Raw genomic sequence first — 21,011 nt, forward strand, 5'->3', positions numbered from 1 at the left:
TAATTTGGTTTTAAATATTGCTACTGTTCCATACTCTTGTGTGTTAATGACATTTCTGGTCTTGTGCATTCTCTTGTTGACATTTTTGAAGTTGCCATAGCACCTGAGAATGGGTACAGTGATTTAGATTTTGCCTGAAGGATTTCACAAGGTGCTTATGAGTTCTCTGCAATATAAGAGTTCTTTCTGGTTGTATTAAATACTAAATGATTTATCTATCTGTCATAGTTGCATCCCCCTATTCCCTGCTTCCTTAAAAGGCAGTTTAATTTTCTGAATGGATTCAGGTAGTGGTTAATTTCAAAGGAGCAGGTATAGAAGCCACTTCTCATAATTGGCAATTGTATGTCAATTTCTGAACTCTGTTTTCCAAGAACTCCTGAAGTACTACCTAGTTTTGATTGATTTCTTTGTCACAGTTCTAATTTTCCCCTTGATATTTGGATACCTTTGCCTGTCCCACCATAGTAGGATGTAATCCTGAGAATCCCCCACTTCACTTTTTCAGACCCAGAACTTCCACCTGTCATCTTTGATTGCTGCAAAGTCAGTTTGAGGGAAAGACTACAAATAAATTAATCTTTAGAACCAGGAGCTTGACAAAAAAGAGTGCAGATTACAGGTGGCAACATCCTCAATGATGTGGCCGGCTTTCTTGTGTTTTCTAAAGTGTTTCATTATAGAGTGGAGGGAAGTTAAAAGTGAGTTTTAAAAGTATTTCCCTTTAGAATATTTTCATTATGAGTAATATTAATCCAAATGGAAATAATTAAGAAGGGACTATATTTCTCTAATTTGTTTTACAACTCAGTGATTCTCACGTGATCCATTTTAATTATGTTAACTAAGAAAAACTGAGAAATACTTAAGGATAATAAATGTACTTGTTCTCGTTGTTGCATTGGCAAGAGGATTATAATACAAGTTATCTAACTCCCAGTACAAGACTCTCTCCACTAGAACATGCTGTTAGTACCCACTATTTTCAGGAACACCCTCTGACTAGACAACATTATGTCCTTACATCAACGTAGTGTGCACATTCTGTGCCGAATTATGACTGTTAGAGAAAACTGTGTGCTAGCACAGTACATACTGTATTGTAGTATTTCATGAATTATTTCATAAAGTTGATGTGTATGGTAAAAGTAAACATTTGTGCTTTTCTAGTAATGTCATTTTTAACCATATCATTTTGATATGAAAGGAGAAATACAGACTAGTATAGCCAAATCAGAGTGAACTAATATGACCACACATCTCAAGGAGTTTAGTTAGATGGCTTGAGAAGCTATTTGTATGTGACATTCATTTGGATAAATATATATTAAAGAAGTGACCTTGGAAAGTGTTTCAGTGTGCAAGTTTTTTAAAAGTATAAAGAGAAAAACATTTTATAAAAACAGACTGAGAATTCTTTTCTGAGTGAATGTTAATAGCTGGAATGGGCTTCTATTAAGGAATGTTTAATACATATGTTTAATCTTATAATTTAGCAGTGTACTATATAAGCTTAAATATCAACTATTTCTGCATTTTTTCCATTTATAAACCTGAGATATTTTTACACACATGTAATGAGACTGGGCTTTTTAAAACAATCTTTTTAGATCTTTAAGTAACACATAGATACATCTTCATTTTAAATAATCTAAATACTATAGGAAGGAAAGCTAAAGTTCCCATGACCAGCCTTCTCAATCCTGATTCTCTCTGTAGAGATCACCCTGCTTTAACATGGATGAAGATCATTTCCATTCTTTTCCTAAGGTTTTAAATACATATGTGTACATATAGAACTATCAAAAAAATATATGGTTTCATGTCATATTTATTGATCTGTACATTACGGCTTGCATTTTTTTCCCCATTGATAAATCTTGGCATTCTTTCCATGCTAGGACATACAAATCTACTTTATTATATATTTATTTTTTGTATAGTATTCCATAGGACCATAGGTTATTTAACTGTTCCTGTAATACTGACCATTATTGGCATATACTGACCATAAAGACTGTTTCCTTTTTTGCTATTAATATTTCATAACTTCCAAAATTTAAAATGTACCTATTCTTTTATACCACAATTTGTACTAGAGATACATTTGACACATATAGATTACTCATTGTAGGTGCCCAAATCATTCCTTTAAAAAAATGTTTAGATTGATACAAAGTTCCAAAAATAGTACAAATAGTTTTCAGATACACAACTTTCCACAATGTTAGCACTTTGCTTAACTGGGGTACAATTATAAAAACTAAGGAATTAACATTGTTATACTGTTAACTAATCTACAGACTTTATTTTGGTTTTATCATTTTTTCAATAATATATATTTTTTCCAGTCCAGAATTCTATCTGAAATCCCACATTGCAGTTAAAGTTCATATCTTCTTCTTAGACTTCTTTGACCTGCGACAGTTCCTCAGTCTTTCTTTGTCTTTCATGGTCTTGAGGCTTTTGAAGAATACTGGTCATTTATTTTGTAGAATATCCCTCAGTTGGGGTTTGTCTGATGTTTACTAATTATTATAATGAGATTATTCATTTTTGGCAAGAATACTACAAAAATTATGTGCCCTTCTCAGTACATCATATCAGGATGTATATCATGATATCAGTATCTTATTACTGGTGAAGTTAACCTTACTCCCTTGGCCAAACTGGTATTTGCTAGGTTCTTCCACTGTATAGTTATTATTTTTCGCTTTGTAATTAATAAATATCTTATGGTAGATATTTTGAGACTATCCAAATACTCTGTTTCTTCTCAACCTTTGACCTGTTTTTTTCAGTAACTGTCAATAGAATTTGCCTGCAGTGGCTATTACTGTACAGTTTTAATGGTGATTTTCTTATTCCCTCTTTCCTTCTACATTTATTACTTGGAAATTTTCTGTGAGAAAGAGCTGTCTTTTATTACTCATTTTTCATTCAGTTATTTATTTATATCAGTGTGGACTCATTTACTTTAGTTTTGTGGGTTATAATCCAATACTATCATTATTTTATTGCTTGATTGTTCTTGTTTTGAACATTAGTAGCTTGCTTAGGTCAACTTGTGCCCTTTTAACCTGCCTCTGTCCTCTATTGAGTTCTTCTTCGCTTTCTGGCATCACAAAATGTTCTAGGCTTATCTTGAAGTTTTCCTGCCTTAGCACTGGAATCAACAGTTTTCCAAAATGCCCTGATTTCTTTAATTGGAGAATGATATTTAGAAACCAGCATCGGGGGATTGGGTATGTTCATTGTTACTTTGCTTCTGAGCATTCATTGTTTTTGTCATTTGTACCCTTCTCTTGGGTCATAACACTAAGAATATTCATTATTTGTTCCTTAATAAATGAATTTAAGGCTATACATTTTCCTCTTGATACTTGATATGGTTTGACTGTGTGTCCTCTCATCTTGAATTGTAGCTCCCATAATTCCCACATGTTGTGGGAGGGACCCAGTGGGAGATAATTGAATCATGAATCATGGGGACGGTTCCCCCATACTCTTCTTATGGTAGTGAATAAGTCTCATGAGAGCTGATGGTTTTATAAGGGGAAAACCCCTTTCACATGGTTCTTATTCTTTCTGCCAGCCACCATGTAAGACATCCCTTTTCTCTGCCTTCATCTTCCACTATGATTGTGAGGCCTCCACAGCCATGTGGATCTGTGAGTCAATTTTTAAACCTCTTTCTTTTATAAATTGCCCAGTCTTGAGTATGTCTTTATCAGCAGTGTTAGATTAGAAAATGGACTAATTAGAAAAATGGACTAATAAAGTACTTTTATATGTAGTGCTTCCATTATCCTTTATTTCTAAATAGCTTATAATTTCCATTTTTATTTTCTCTTTAGCCCAAGGATTATTAGATGTATGTTTAAATTTTCATGTATACAGATTTTTTTACTGCTCTTTGTTGTTAATTTTTCATATAATTTTATTGTGAGCAATGAATGCAGGTATATGTTGGTTTCTTTTTTTTCTTTTTAAGAGTATCTTAAGATTTCAACTGTGGCTAATTACATGGTCAATTTTTTTGATTATATGATGTATTGAGGAAAAATGATTACTAGATATAAAATCTCAACTATTAAATATGTCCATACATCAAGTTTGTTAATCTGGTTATTTAAATCTTCAGACCGGGTGCGGTGGTTCATGCCTGTAATCCCAGTACTTTGGGAGGCTGAGGAGGGCTGATCATGAGATCAGGAGATGGAGACCATCCTGGCTAACATGGTGAAACTCCATCTCTACTAAAAATACAAAAAAATTAGCTGGGCATGGTGGCATGTACCTGTAGTCCCAGCTACTTGGGAGGCTGAGGCAGGAGAATTGTTTGAACCTGGGAAGTGGAGGCTGCAATGAGCCGAGGTCGCGCCACTGCACTCCAGCCTGGGCGAGGCGACAGAGTGAGAGTCTGTCTCAAACAAACAAACAAAAAAAACAGAAAAAAAACACTTCAATATCTTTACCTATTTTTATGTTATTGTGATCCTTTCCATTTATGTGAGAAAAGTATAAATACATCCCATTATGATTAGTAATTTGTTTTCATTGGATTTTTAACAGATTTTTCTTTATATATTTTGGAGCTATGTTGTTTTTGTTGGTGCATTGGACTTTTTATAAAGATGAAAATTTCTTTGTTCCACTTAATTCTTTTGCTAATTTTTAGCACTAACATATGTATGTTATTTTAAAAAGTATCTGTCTGGACTATACTTTATAAGTCTTTATTTTCTACATTCATTTGTCAAGTTTTTAAAGATGTGAATCCTAAAAACAATGTTTGGTTGACTCCTTTCTTTTAGCTTAATAAGAGAAGTCCTTGCCAAGGTATTAAGTGGGGATGAAAAAAGAGGATTCCTTAAAAATCTATTCTTTTCCCAATTAGGCAGAGGTTTTATTGTTATTACTATTTTAGATTCAGGGGGTACATGTGCAGGCTTGTTACATGGTTATATTGCGTGATGCTAAGCTTTGGGGTATGAATAATTCTGTCACCCAGGTAGTGAGCATAGTACCTAATAGTTTGTTAGCCCATACTGCTCTCCTTCCCTCCGTTCTCTAGCAGTCCCCAGTGGCTGTTGTCCCATGCATATTTAATCTTTAGCTCCCACTTATAGGTGAGAACATGTGGTATTTGATTTTCATTTCCTGTATTAATTTGCTTAGGATAATGGTTCCCATAACAATAGACACTGTGGGAGATAATTGAATCATGGAGGGATTACTAGGGGTTGGGTTGAAAAACTAACTGTTGGGTACTGTGGTTAGCACCTGAATAATGGGATCATTCGTACCCAAAACCTCAGCATCACCCATGTTCTATGCTGTCTGTTTACCCTGTTGATAATTTCTTTTGCTGTGCAGAAGCTCTTTAGTTTAATTAGGTCCCATTTGTCAATTTTTGTTTTGTTTCAGTTGCTTTGAAGAGTTGGCTGTAAATTCTTTGGCAAAGCTGATGTTGAGAAGGCTCTTTCCTAGTTTTTTTTTCTTGGATTTTTTTTCTAGGATTTTGACAAACCTGCACCTATATGCCCTGAATCTAAAATAAAAATTGGGAGAAAAAATGATAATGGACTCCAGCTGCATCCATGTTGCTGCAAAGGACATGACTTCATTCTTTCTTATGGCTACATAGTATTCCATAGCGTATGTGTACTACATTTCTTTATCCAGTCCATCGTTCATGAGCACCTAGGTTGATTCCGTGTCTTTGCTATTGTGAATTAGTTCTGTGATGAACATGTCTTTTTGGTAAAACAATTTATTTTCCTTTGGGTATATACCCACTAATGTGGCTGCTGGGTTGAATACTAGTTCTGTTCTAAGTTCTTTGAGAAATCTCCAAACTGCTTTCCACAGTGGCTGAACTAATTTACATTCCCACCAACAGTGTACAAGCATTCCCTTTTCTCTGCAGCCCAGCCCAGCATCTGTTATTTTTTGACTTTTTAATAATAGCCATTCTCACTGGTGTGAGGTGGTATCTTATTGTGGTTTTGATTTCCATTCCTCTAATGATTAGAGATGTTAAGCATTTTTTCATATGTTTGTTGGCTGCTTGTGTGTATGCTTTTGAGAAATATTTGTTTATGTCCTTTGTCCACTTTCTGATGGGGTTATTTGTATTTTTCTTGTTGAATTGTTTAAATCCCCTATAGATTTTGGATATTAGATTTGTTGGATGCACAGTTTGTGAATGTTTTTTCCCATTCTCTATGCTGTCTGTTTACTCTGTAGTTTCTTTTGCTGTGCAGAAGCTCTTTAGTTTAATTAGGTCCCATTTGTCAATTTTTGTTTTTGTTTCAGTTGCTTTGAAGAGTTAGCTGTAAATTCTTTGGCAAAGCTGATGTTGAGAAGGCTATTTCCTAGTTTTATTTTTTTCCTAGAATTTTTATAGCTTGAGGTCTTACATTTAAATCTTTAATCCATCTTGAGTTAATTTTTGTATATGGTGAGAGGTAGGGGTCCAGTTTCTTTCTTCTGCATATGGCTAGCCAGTTATCTCAGCACTATTTATTAGTAGGGAGTTCTTTCCCCATTGCTTGTTTTTGTCGACTTTGTCAAAGATCAGATGATTGTAGGTGTGAGGCTTTATTTCTGGGTTGTCTATTCTGTTCCATTGGTCTATGTGTCTGTTTTCATACTAATACTATGCTGTTTTAGTTACTGTAGCCTTATGGTATAGTTTGAAGTCAGATAATGTGATGCCTTTGGCTTTGTTCTTTTTGCTAGAATTGCTTGTGCTATTGGGGCTCTTTTTTTATTTCATGTGAATTTTAGAATATTTTTTCTTTTTCATTTTTTGATGCATTGATATATTTTGTTAAATTGCTTTCCTGAAATGTACCAATTTATACTGAGTATTTTCTCATGAGCCTAGAGTATAATCATTTTAATTTCTTTCAAAAATTTTTTTATTTCACTAGCTTTTGAGATACAAGTGGCTTTGGGCTACATAAATAAATTATATAATAATGAAGTCTGAGATTTTAGTGTACCTATCACCTGAGTAGTGTACATTGTACCCAATATGTAGTGTTTTATCCTGTGCCCCTCTCCCAGCCTCCTCCTTCTGAGTCTCCAGTGGTTTTCTGGCCACTGGGGTAATATTCCAGGAAGGAGTGTAACTGCCTCTGCTTAAGGAATGGGGAGTAGCAGGTGACAGTATGTCTCACCCAGCTCCCATGCACCGGGCAAGGCAGGTTTCTCACCTGCAGTGTTCACTTACAGTAGCTAGTTAAATTCCAGGCAACCTATGCTGAGAACTCAAAACTGTCCCAGGCCCTCCCTGTCTGCTGTCAAAGTCCAGGCACCCAGCTCCTGTGCCTGTGGCTACTGCACACTTCCCACTCACGCCTGGGTTCTGGCCAAGGGAGTTCATCCCCACTCGAGGATTGTATTGTGAATTTCAGTTGGTAGCTTCCTTCAACCTGCCACCACTGTTTGAGTTAGTTGGCAGACTTTCACAAGGTCCCCTTTAATATAGAATCAGCCATGGCTTCCCTGGGTCCATACTTTAGACTGGGAATGTGCACAAGGCTCTTCACTGTGCTGCTCTTACTTTTATATGTCCCACCATTCACTGTATCAGTTCCAGTGCTGTGTAGGGTTAAGGCTACACAGGTTCCCTGGTATGAGTGGATATCCTGGAGGCAGTCTCCCCTACCTCACACTCTGAGAACTTATAGTTTTTCACCTGGCTCATAGTGTAGGCTGCAGCCTGCTGCCTCTTTCAAAGGGCCTGTGATTTCCTTCCATTTTCCTGTTAAGGTCCTGCATTGCTTCTTGGAAAAATGTTCACAGTGTGAATCTCTACTCACTGTTTTGACTTTGCAAGTGGAAGAGGAATTCTAACACTGCTTCCAGTTTGCCATCTTGAAAAATAAAATAAAATAGTTTTTTTTCTATTTCTGTGAAAAATGACATTGGTAGTTTGATAGGGATAGCACTGAATCTATAAGTTTCTTTTTGCAGTATGACTATTTTAACAATATTGATTTTTTCTATCCATGAGCATGGAATATTTTTTCATTTGTTTGTGTCTTATCTGATTTCTTTCAGCAGTGTATTGTAGTTCTTCTTGTAGAGGTCTTTCACCTCCTTGATTAGATGTATTCCTAGGTATTTCCTTTTTCTGTGGCTATTGTAAATGGGATTGTGTTCTTAATTTGTCTCTCCACTAGAATATTATTACTGTATAGAAATGCTACTGATTTTTAATTTTTTAAAGGTGCATTTAGGCTTCTAGATCTTCTTTCACACCTGACCTGCTCAAAACATATAATTAACTTTACCTGAAAGAGTTCTGGATGTTGTATCTCTGATCTCAGTGGTACTAGCTATAGCTAGAGAGTGGTAAAAGGGAGGTGGTGAAATGAAAATAAAGAAATTAAGTGAAAGTTGACTTTTGGAATAATGGCATCATATCCCCTGAAATGGCACAAGTGCCTTCCCTTAATTCCCAGAACTTTGTCAGAGATTGGGAGAATGACTGGCAGAGAGGAAATATCCAGAGATTTTATCAAAATAAATATTTGCTCACCTGGTCATTCCAGAATAAATCTTGTCATTTAACAATTTCTGCGCACACACACAGAAGATTATAGGCAGCATTTCAGTCCTTTGTTTTAAATTTTTTAGGAGAAAATGATAAAATAAATACTCATTTACACAGATTTTAAAATTATCAAGATTTTATTAGGTTTATTTGATCATTTCTTTTCTTTACTGAAGTATTTTAAGGCAAATTCTAGTCTCCTAGTCTATGTGCTATTTTATCTTTATTTACTTCACTGTGATGTGACTTCTTAAAAACATAATCACAATATTATCATTCCAAAATTAGCAACAGTTCCTTGGTATTCTTTAATTCCCAGTACATAATTAAATTTTCTCAATTCTTTAAAAATTGTTTACTGTCATTTTTTAAAATAGTTTAAGTTCTGGGATACATGTGCAGAATGTGCAGATTTGTTATATAAGTATAACGTGCCATGGTGGTTTGCTGCATCCATCAACCTGTCATCTACATTAGGTATTTCTCCTAATGCCATCCCTCCCCTAGCCCACCCCCCAACCTCCGCAACAGGCCCTGGTGTGTGATGTTCCCCTCCCTGTGTCCATGTATTCTCATTGTTCAAATCCCACTTATGAGTGAGAACATGAGGTGTTTGGTTTTCTGTTCCTGTGTTAGTTTGCTAAGAATGATGGTTTCCAACTTCATCCATGTCCCTGCAAAGGAAATGAACTCATCCTTTTTTATGGCTACATAGTATTCCATGGTGTATATGTGTCACATTTTCTTTATCCAGCCTATCATTGATGGGCATTTTGGTTGGTTCCAAGTCTTTGCTATTGTGAACAGTGCTGCAAAGCCGCTGTCAGTTTGTTTTAATTGAGTTTTATACAAGGTCCATATGTCATATTTAGTTATTAAATTTCTTGCTTCTCTTTTATCTATAAAGGCCTCTCTTCCTTTTTTCCCTTTGTCATAATTAGCTTGTTGTAGAAACCAGTCCAGTTGTGCTGCTAGTACCTCATTTTTTTAAATTACACTTTTATTTTAGGTTTGGGATACATGTACAGGTTTGTTATATAGGTAAACTTGTGTCATGGGGGTTTGTTGTACAGATTACTTCCTCACCCAAGTACTAGGCCTAGTATCCAATAGATATTTTTTCTTACCTTCTTCTCCCTCCCACCCTCCACTCTCAAGTAGATCCCAGTGTCTATTGTTCCTCTCTTTGTGTCCATCCATCCTCATCATTTAGCTCCCACTTACAAGTGAGAACATGTGGTATTTTCTTTTCTATTGCTGTGTTAGCTTACTAAGGATAATGGCTTCCAATGCCATCCATGTTCCTGCAAAGGACGTGATCTCATTCTTTTTTTATGGCTGTATCGAATCTGTCATTAATGGACATTTAGGTTGATTTTGTGTCTTTGATATTGTGAATAGTGCTGCAATGAACATATGTATGCAAATGTCTTTATGGTAGAATAATTTATATTCCTTTGGGTTTATACCCAGTAATGGGATTGCTGGGTCGAATGGTAGTTCTGTTTTTAGGTCTTTGAGGAATTGCTACACTGCTTTACACAATGGTTGAACTAATTTACACTCCCACTAAGAGTGTATAAGCATTTCCTTCTCTCCATAACCTTAACAGCATCTGTTATTTTTTTGACTTTTTAATTATAGCCATTCTGACTGGTGTGAGATGATATCTCATTGGTTTTTTTATTTGCGTTTCTTGTAATGATCAGTGATATTGAGTTTATTTTCATATGCTCGTTGGTCACATGTATGTCTTCCTTTGAGAAGTGTCTGTTCATGTCTTTTGCCCACTTTTTAACGTTTTTTTATCCTTGTAAATTTAAGTTCCTTATACATGCTGCATATCAGACCTTTGTCAGATGCATAGTTTGTAAATTTTGTCTTCCATTCTGTAGGTTGTCTGTTTACTCTGTCAATAGTTTCTTTTGATGTGTGAAGCTTTTAAGTTTACTTAGATCCAATTTGTCAATTTTTGCTCTTGTTGCAATTGCTTTTGATTTCTTTGTCAAGAAATCTTTGCCTGTTCCTATGTCCAGAATGGTATTGCCTAGGTTGTCTTCCAGGGTTTTTATAGTTTTGAGTTTTACATTTAAGTCTTTAATCCATCTTGAGTTAATTTTTGTATATGGTATAAGGAAGGGGTTTAGTTTCAATCTTCTGCATATGGCTAGCCAGTTACCCTAGCACCATTTATTGAATAGGGAGTCTTTTCCCCATTGCTTCTGTCAGCTTTGTCAAAGATCAGATGGTTTAGGTGTTTATTCTTATTTCCAAGCTCTCTCTTCTGTTTCATTGATCTATGTGTCTGTTTTTGTGCCAGTACCATGCTGTTTTGCTTACTGTAGCCCCATAGTATAGTATGAAGTTGGATAGTGTGATGCCTTTGACTTTGTTATTTTTGCTTAGAATTGCTTTGTCTATTTGGGCTCTTTTTTGGTTCCATGTGAATTTTAAAATAGTTTTTTCCAGTTCTGTGAAGAATATCATTGTTAATCAGACAGGAATATTATTGAATCTCTAAATTGCTTTGGGCAATGTGGACATTTTAATGATACTGATTCTTCCTATCCATGAGCATGGGATGTTTTTCCATTTGTTCATGTCAGCTCTGCTTTCTTTGAGCAGTGTTTTATAATTCTCATTGTAGAGATTTTTTACCTCCCTGGTTAACTGTTTTCTGAGATATTCTGTTTGTTTTGTGGTAATTGTGAATGAGATTGCATTCCTGATTTGGCTCTTGCCTTGGCTGTTGTTGGTGTATAGGAATATTAGTGATTTTTGTATGTCGATTTTGTACCCTGAAACTTTGCCGAAGTTGTTTATCAGCTGAAGGAGCTTTTGGGCTAAGACTATGGGGTTTTCCAGATATAGAATCATGTCATCTGCAAACAGGGATAGTTTGACTTCCTCTCTTCCTATTTGGATGTATTTAATTTCTTTCTCTTGCCTGATTACTCTGGTCAGAACTTTCAATAATATGTTGAATAAGAGTAATGAGAGAGGGCATCCTTGTCTTGTTCTTGTTTTCAAGAGGAATGCTTCCAGCCTTTGCCTATTTAGTGTGATGTTGGTTGTGAGAGTACCTCATTCTTGATTATGAACAGACAACAAAGGATCATCAGCCTTCTGAGCAGAGCCTCAAACATGAAAGCCAAAAAGCAAAACAAAGAGTCTCAAAGAGAAACAGAAGCAATGCAGTAAACTGAAGAAATCTTCAAAAACACAATAGAATTGATATCCTCAAAGAAATACAAATTGTATTCATGGGACAAGAAAAGGCGCAATTAAAAAAGACCTTTTGGAGAATAAGAAGAATTTTTGGTAGTTAGAATATGATAGCAGAAGTTAAAACTTTGATAGGATGGAAGATAATGAAAGAATACAAAGTTAAAAGTGGTAAAATGGTAGAGAAAGGATAAGAAAGTTAAGAGATCTGTTCAGGAAATTCCACCTCTGAAATAATAGAAAGATGTTCCAGACAGAAACAGAAATTTGATTGGAAAGCATCATTCTCCCTAGGGTAAATTTCTGAAAACCAAAGAAATCAGTTTCTAAAGGAAGTACTCACCAAGTGCTCAGCACAGAGAATGACAAAAGATTAACGTGATGATACATTGTGATCAAATTGAAGAATCCCAAGTGAAAAGTAAAAAATTTTATTTCAGAAATAGCTTCTGAAGCAGGGGGAAGGTAGGGGGGCCCACCATACATCACACAAAGAAATAGAATTGAGAATGTCATTGGATTTCTCAGCAGCATCACTGGAAATTAGGAAACAATGGAATGGTATCCTAATTTTCTGGTGAATATTTTTTCAAATATATGATTTTCTATTCAGTCAAACTGTTCTGTGTGAGATAAAATAACGTGTTCAGACATCCAGAGTCGCAAATTTACTTCCAATGCATAGGAAATTTCTGGACGATTTGCTCCAAGGAGTAAACCAAGAGGAAGAAAACTTCAGAACCAGGGTATAGGAGAATTGACATTAAAGAGAGATGAGGACAGTTCCTGAAGTGATGGAGAAGGGAAGTCTTATGATGACAGTTGTGTAGTCAAACCAGAGCATAAACCAGACTACAGCAGGGGAATGGAAAGCTCTAGGAAGGCTACCTCCTGGAAAAGAAATGATTTGGAAAGATTATCTGTTGTGTCTGAAGGTGTCGGGAGAAGAATTACCTCTCCATCAAAGATGGAAGAAGAATAAAATGATGGTACCCAGAAAACTACGAAAGAAGAAAAGGAGACAATTTTTAATTCCAGAGACAACAGAAAGTTGTACAAGAAAGAAATATAATCATGGCATTATATGTGGCTCACAAGTGAATAACAATATAACTACTAAATATAATTTAATAAAAAGTACTGATTTAACTATATTGGGAGGATTAAGAGAAGAGCATGTAGATATGCATAGGAGGGTCAATTCTTATTAACTACCTACCTCAACATTCATTTTGCCTTGTAAGTAGCAGAATATATCTGGGCGCTAATCTTTAAAGGATGACACCTTCCAGCTGCATGTACAGCTAAGTATGGCCATATATCTAAGTTCAGTAGAAGTATTCAGTGGTACTTTAAGGAGATTGACTTAAAAGGGATGGAGTAGGCCATTATTCTCCTCTACCTAGCCTGGAATGGGAATGTAATGATTGAAGCTTTCACCACCATCATGGACTATGACAATAAAGTAGATACCAAAGATGGTATACCAGAGAGTTGGAAGGATATGAGGCCCTAATAACACTATAAAGCTGTGATATTAGCACTGAACTGATTACCAATGCATTTGCTTTATGTGAGATTATATATATATATTTATGCCATTATATTCAGGTGTCAATTATATGTAGCACAACTAGATCTTAACTGATATGTATCACTAAATACACTAAATAATATATAAAATTAAATATTAGGAAATATCAGTGTAAACATGTTAGTAATATGAGTGATACAGTAATATGGAGATCAATGCTAGGAGAAACGGAAAAAAACATTAAACGTGGTTGCCTTTGGCGGTGGGAATTAGAGTAGAGGCACATGGTTACTATTTTTTTTTATAACTCTTTTAGTCATTGTTACAGTTTGGATGTGGTTTGTCTTCGCCAAAACTCATGATGAAATTGGGGGCCTCAATACAGCGTCATTGGGTGGTATGGCTTCGTCGGAGGTGTTTGGGTCATAGGGCCAGATTCTTCATGAATAGATTAATCCCCTCCCTTGTGAGTGAATGGAGTTTTTGCTCTGGCAAGAATGGATTAGTTCCCAAGTTAACAGTTTGTTAAAATACAGGGGAAGAGGTGCGTGGCCACCAGCTTTCAGCCCATTGTCCTTATTCTTTGGCTTGCAAATTAAGAGTCCCTCCAAATCACTTGACTTTCCTTTTGTCAGAGTTGTAGATCTCCAGAGATGTCCCCAGATGCTCCACATTAAAGATACATCCTTTCATTGCTTTTTCCCCCCAGCAATTATTAAGTGTTTACTAGAGAACTAATTCACATTATCATGGCTGGAAATATTCTCTGATGCTCAATTCCCCTAATTATAGATTGAGTTGGTTTAAGGTCTCCTTTGTATTACGAGCATTGTTGTTCCTACTGATAGTGACTTCGTTCTTGATTCAGGCAGACAGCTACTATGCTGCCATAAAAACCAATGAGGTGGGAGCTTATTCCTCTGCTGGATTGTGCGGTAACTGGTCTCACCCAAGACTTTTATGTGAGAAGAAGCACCTTCTCTTTATCAGGAAATTTCTAGCATTTCTTGTTATTCACAGCTGAATGTAATGCCTCAGTTCATTTTCAATTGATAATATGTGATAAAAAATGTGTTTTCTTGGCAACCAGTATTTCTGTACATTTATCTTAGAAATAGATTAATAACTGTTTATAGCAACTACATGCTAACACATCTTACTGTCTTTTTAATTAATTAAGCTAAACATCCCATTGCCATGATGTATTAGATCAAGTTTGTAACGTTACCATATTATTCTTTGGACATTGTGAGTTAGTGTTACCATGTGGATAAAATGTCAGGCATCTTTTTCCTCATGTAAATTTTACTTTTCATGCTTATATACTTACAGTTTTAATTTTGAACCTAAGTTTTCATTCATTCATTATACCAAAAGTTAACTCATATTCTTCCGAATGACTTCTTACCAAAAGCCACACACACAAAAAAGAATTTGGCTTCCTTGATTTTTTTTCTCTCTTGCTCCCTTTCTCACCATGTGATCTCTTTGCACATGCCCCCTTCCACTTTCTGCCATAAGTGGAAGAAACATGAGGCCCTCACTGGATGCAGCTATCCAATCTTGAATTTTTCAGTCAACAGAATCATGAGCAAAGTAAACCTTTCTTTCTTTATAAATTACCCAGCCTCAGGTATTCTTTTATAGCAACACAGAATGGACTAAGACAGTAATATTTGACATTTTAAATTTGAACCTGTATTACTTTAAGTGAAAATTAAATTAATATTTTAGTTATGTTGTGATTAATATTTATGTTCATTGTAAACAGTTGAACAATACAAAAGAATATAGAGGAAAAGTTCTGCCTGTCTTCAATATTCTTTACTTTTCCCCCCTGCCCATAAATTCCACTCTCCTCCCCAGGGTTTAGTTCCCAAGATTTGGTCTCTCTATATTTTTTCTGTACATTCATATAGCATATATAAGAGACATAGTTTCTTCTTCTACTCCTTTTTATTAAAAGTAAGTATATTTAAATGGTAACTTAAAAATAGTACATCCATAGGAAAGAATACTTAAGGGATGTTTGTTTATATTTTTAGAATTTACGATGTAGGCATGCAGTTAAAAAATCAACAAAATGAATTTCAGAAAGTAGAGAAACAACTGAGTCATTTGCAAGATGAGTTAAAAATTAAATATAGACAATCATACATCTTCAGGTAAGATTAAAGAACTGAAAATTATAAAGATTGAAAAGATATGCTTAATACTAACTTTGTAAATAGCCAAACATATTTTAGTAATATGGTTTCTTTTCTTTTTTTTTTTTTTTGAGATGGAGTCTTGCTCTGTCGCCCAGGCTGGAGTGCAGTGGCTTGACCTCTCACTGCAAGCTCCACCTCCCAGATTCACACCATTCTCCTGCCTCAGCCTCCCAAGTAGCTGGGACTACAGGTGCCTGCCACCACACCCAGCTAATTTTTTGTACTTTTAATAGAGACGGGGTTTCATCATGTTGGCCAGGATGGTCTCAATCTCCTGACCTCGTGATCCACCTGCCTCAGCCTCCCAAAGTGCTGGGATTACAGGTGTGAACCACCGCGCCCAGCCAGTAATATGGTTTCTATATCTGGTGTGATTGAAAAAAGTGAAACAGCATTACGTTTTCTTTTTTCTTTTTTAAACCATTATCTCAATGAATAGTGTTGCTAATTAAATTTAAATTAGACATATACCTTGTTCTATTAGTGCCTTGTTATTGTTCTTATTTTGTGGGTGTCATTTAGAATGAAAGCACAGTAACTAATTCCCCTCTTCACCAATATTTCTTGGTGTAGTTGATCCTCTGAGTGATAGTGCAGTGACAAGAAAAGTAGTAGAATAGGAAAACTTCCTAAATAATATTAACATAGTCCTTAAATTCAGAAATCTCTAGTGTAAAGCATGTCAATTCTGCTTTTATATAATCTTTGGAGGGTTTATAATACCTAACGATAAAATCCAGCATTCTAAAGAAACTAGGAAGTACATTTTCTTTCCTAAAAATTGAATTGAATATTTTGAGAATGTTTATGAGAAAGAATAATTCCTTTTTGAATTGAATAACTTTTAGCTCTTAGAAAAGGGAAAGCAATGAGTTAATTCAACCCGGCAAATGACACAGGTTCTGGATGACTAAAAAAGTATGCTGGGTGAATGTTTTGAATGATAAGTTTTTGCTTTTTATCTAATAATTATTACCAGGAATTTTCTGAAAAAAATTCTGTGGGCCAATAATTTTTAATTCATTATCTGATAATAACCTATTGAACATCTACCTTTTATAAATGCTTTGCACATAACTGATGCTCAATACATAATTTTTGAATGAATCCATGAATGAAATCCACTCACAAAACAAGTGACCATTTTTATCATCAGAAATCCCCTTGATCCTTTCCTAGAAATCTGGTGTTGAACCAACAGGAAAATGCCATTCAGGTGACCTCAACTTTTGTATTTTAATCAGGACTATCAGTATTCACTTTTGGCTTCTGTAATAGCTTTGACCCACATCTGCTATAGAAGGCTCATCTGATTTATCCACTAGAGCCTTCATGGATGGTAAGATTGACCTTTAAAGGCTGGATTGGGACTAGATCAAATAATTATTGCTGCTTCAGGATATTATGGGACGGATACACTTGATCTTAATTGTTTTCATTTTTGCATGTTATCTTCAGTATTTTAAATTTTTGAAGAAACGTAGACATATAAATAGAGTGTTATTTTTATTCTGTATTCTAATTTTGTCATCATTTTGAGTTATACTTTTAACAGCTTATTTTGTTCACATGTTTTCATAGATCTGTGATTTTTGCTCATTTTTAGCTAAAAGATCACAAATTAGGAGTCTGGGATCTGACTTATATAAAAATAGTATATACTAAAAACAATTTTGGAAGTAACTAGTCAACTAGACACTTAGTACAAATTACAGTTTGTAATAGATGAATAGAAATAATTATTGTTTTTATATTCTCACTGGTAGACATAATGCATTCCATAGAAAAAGGCATACTGTTAAAAATAAAATCAAACCAAATTTCTAGAGTTCATTGACTTTTGTTGCATTAGTGAAAGCTGATTTTAAGCTAGATTATTGATTATTTTAAAAATATTAGGCCATAAAACTTAGTGATTGCTCTGGATAAAGAAAAGGAGCTTATAATCTTCTCTCTTGAAGAGGTAAAGGATTCATGGGCCAAAACATGGGATGAAAAAAAAAGAGGTAAGGGAAAGAAACATGAGCTTTCTACTCAGATATAATCATCTTTATTTATGGAGCCTAAAAGGAACTTTCAGTAGATCAGTGAACTATGTTTCGGGGTCCATTGCTGTTTTTAAATTCTTCTCTCATTTGTTTAATTACAGTTGGGCTTAATCACTAGCCTTCAGCAAAGTATTCTTTCATGTTCTGTGTTTTCCGTGACATCACTTCCAGCCTGTGTCTTGCAAGGGCTCAGCATATTAGTTGGCACATTGGTTGGCTCAGCACATCTGTTACTCAGAATAAAGTGTTTTTTGAAAATGCAAATTAATTGTAGAAGGCCTATAAAGTAGCTATTAAAAACCTGAATGAAATATAGATATACTTCACCTCACAAAGTTGTGTTTAAGTTCAATATTCCAAATCAGACCATATTTGAAATATTCTATCAGTATTTACTTTTAGAGGATTATTTTGAATCTTTTTAAAATTATTTGAAATAAAGAGTATTTATCCTTTAATTTTTCTTATTTGTAAAGCTAGACCTTGTCATCTCTAGAATTTTCAATGTCAACTCCAAAAATTTCTCTTGCAGCTCTTTCACTTTCACTTCACTTCTTCAGTCTAATTAAGGATGCTAGTATTTTTTCTTATTTTCCCAACCATATTTTGGCTTTACTTTGTTTTCTATCCTTGATCCCAAGTTTATTACCCCATACCTTTTTAAAAACATACTCATTGAGATATAATTGGCACACCACAAAATTCACCTATCATAAGGAGGCAATTTAATTATTTTTAATAAACCTATAGAGTGGTGCCACCAAATATTAGCTATTAGATTGCCAACCACATCCAATATTAGAACACTTGACTTATTCCAAAAAAGACCCTCCAGACCCTCATGCCATCTTCAATCAATCTCTGTGCTCACCTCCAGCTCACCAAGCAACTAACCTTTCTCTTTCTATAGATTTATACTTTTCTGGACATTTCAGATATATATAATCATACAATATGTGGTCTTTACATCTGGCTTTTACTAATTATGTTTTTGAGGTTCATTCATGTTGTGACACTTATCCATACTTTTGTTCCTTTTTATTGCTGAATAGTATTCCACTGTATGGATATACCACATTTTATTTATCCATTTACCAGTTGATGGATATTTGGATTGTTTCCACTTGTTGGTGCTTATGAATAATGCTGCTGTAAACATTCATATACAAGTCTTTGTGTGGATATGTTTTCAGTTCTTTGGAGTAGATACCTAAGTGTGGAATCACTAGGTCATATGATTAATCTATATTTAATTTTTTCTTTTTTTTGAGTCGGAGTCTCGCTTTGTCACCCAGGCTGGAGTGCAGTGGCACAATCTTGGCTCGCTGCAACCTCCGCCTCCCTGGTTCATGCCATTCTCCTGCTTCAGCCTCCTGAGTAGCTGGGACTACAGGTGCCTGCCACCAAGCCCAGCTAATTTTTTGTATTTTTAGTAGAGATGGGGTTTCACTGTGTTAGCCAGGATGGTCTCAATCTCCTGACCTTGTGATCTGCCTACCTCGGCCTCCCAAAAGTGCTGGGATTACAGGCATGAGCCACCGTGCCCAGTCAATTGATATTTAATTTTTTTAACTGCCAACCTGTTTTCCAAAGAGGCTGCACATTTTACATTCCCACACCATGAATGAGGATTCCGGTTTCTCCATGTTTTTGTCAACACTTACTATTGTCTGTCTGTCTTTTGTTGTAGTCATTCTAGTGGGTGTAAAATAGTATCTCATTGTGGCTTTGATTTGTGTTTCCCAAATTACTAATGATATTGAGTATCTTTTCATTTGCTTGTTAATCATTTGTATATCTTATTAGTGAAACATCTACTCAAATATTTTGCCAATTTTTAATGGGTTTATTTTCTTATGTGATTGTAAGAGTTCTTTCTGTATTCTGGATATAAGTCCTTTATATGAAATATGATTTGCAAATATTTTCTCCCAGTGGCTTCTCTGTTTATTTTCTTAATAATGTTTTTTGAAAAGCAAAAGTTATTTTTGATGAAATATAATTTATCTGTTTTATAGATTGTGCTTTTGCTGATGTATGTAAGAACTCTGTCTAAGCCTGTCACAAGGATTTTCTCCTGTATTTTCTTCTAAGAGTTTTATAGTTTTAGCTCTTCTTTAGATCTATGATCTATTTCAGCTAACTTTTGTGTATGATATGGGGTAAGGATCTAAATTCATCCTATTTCATATGGATATTCAATTGTTCCAGCACTGTTTGTTAGAGGCCATTTTTTTTTCCTTATTGAATTGCCTTGGCATCTTTGCCTAAAATAAATTCACCATAAATGTAAGGGATTATTTTTGGATTTTCTATTCTATTCCATTAATCTATGTCTTATGTCAGTGCCATACTCTCTTAAATACTAGGTTTTTAATAAATTTTAAAATCAAGAAATATAATTCCTCTAACTTCCTTTTTTGTTTTCAAAATTGTTTTTGCTATTCTGGGCCCTCCATAATGAATTTTAGGATCAGCTGGTAAATTTCTGTGAAGTAGCCTGCTGGGACTTTGATAGGTATAGTATTGAATCTATAGATCAATTTGGGGAGAATTTCTACCTTAAAATTTTTGTATCTTTCGATTCATGAATGTGGTATGTTTTTCCATGGAGATCTTTAGCCCTCTCAAAAATATTTTGTTTTCTTTAACTTCTTTTATTACAATTTATTTCTAAGTGTTTTATTCTTTTTATGTTATTATGAATGGGACTGTTAATTTTATCTTGGGGATTGGTCATTGTTAATATACAGAAATAAAATTAATTTTTGCATATGTATTGTGTATCCAGTGACCTTGATGAATTTGTTTATTAATTCTAGTATTTGTGTGTGTGTGTGTGTGTGTGTGTGTGTGTGTGTGTCTTTAGGATTTTCTACATAGAGGAGTTTACCAACACTCCAAGTCCTTTTACCTCTATTCATTTAGTTGTATTTACCCTTAAATCCTTTGGCCTTCATGCCTACTTCCAGGTTGTTAAACACTAAATCCTTAGTGAGGAATCCTCAATATTCTGCTTAGGCTCCTTGGTGCTATTCATCTCTTAGCAGCCATTTTTCTTGCCTCTTATTTCACAGAGAAGGTTAAGGTTACCAATAGAGGCAAATTTATTGTGAACCAGATGATGCTTAAGTTTCAGAGTCTCTCACTTAGGACTTCCTTCCAAGGTTCTGAGAAGGCTTCTGGTGAAAGCAAGATGATTGAGTTGTAATTTGGTTAAAAATTCTCTTTCTACTCAGGTTTTTCCTCTCGCTCACTTTTTAAAAAATTAATTATTTTTTGTGATTCTTCTGTTGTAAGTATACCATTGGAGTAGTCACAGGCATTTGGAGGATCTGAGTAAGGGAAAGTTGACGTAGGAGTACACCATTATAATTGCCATTTGGAAAGATACTTTAGAATGCTTTAATGAAACAAGCAAG

General features: G+C 34.8%; 1 protein-coding gene across 1 annotated transcript in view; it reads left to right on the forward strand.

Moving 5' to 3' along the window:
- Nucleotides 1–21,011, forward strand: part of LEKR1 (leucine, glutamate and lysine rich 1) — a 225,032-nt gene that overhangs the window by 76,979 nt on the left and 127,042 nt on the right. Inside the window, exon 4 of the mRNA XM_015131868.3 lies at nt 15,377–15,496. Within this exon, the coding sequence (XP_014987354.3) occupies nt 15,377–15,496 (120 nt within the window). The remainder of the gene's footprint in view (nt 1–15,376; nt 15,497–21,011) is intronic.

The sequence above is a fragment of the Macaca mulatta genome, chromosome 2 (genome assembly GCF_049350105.2).
Source record: "Macaca mulatta isolate MMU2019108-1 chromosome 2, T2T-MMU8v2.0, whole genome shotgun sequence".
Taxonomy (NCBI): Eukaryota; Metazoa; Chordata; class Mammalia; order Primates; family Cercopithecidae; genus Macaca; species Macaca mulatta.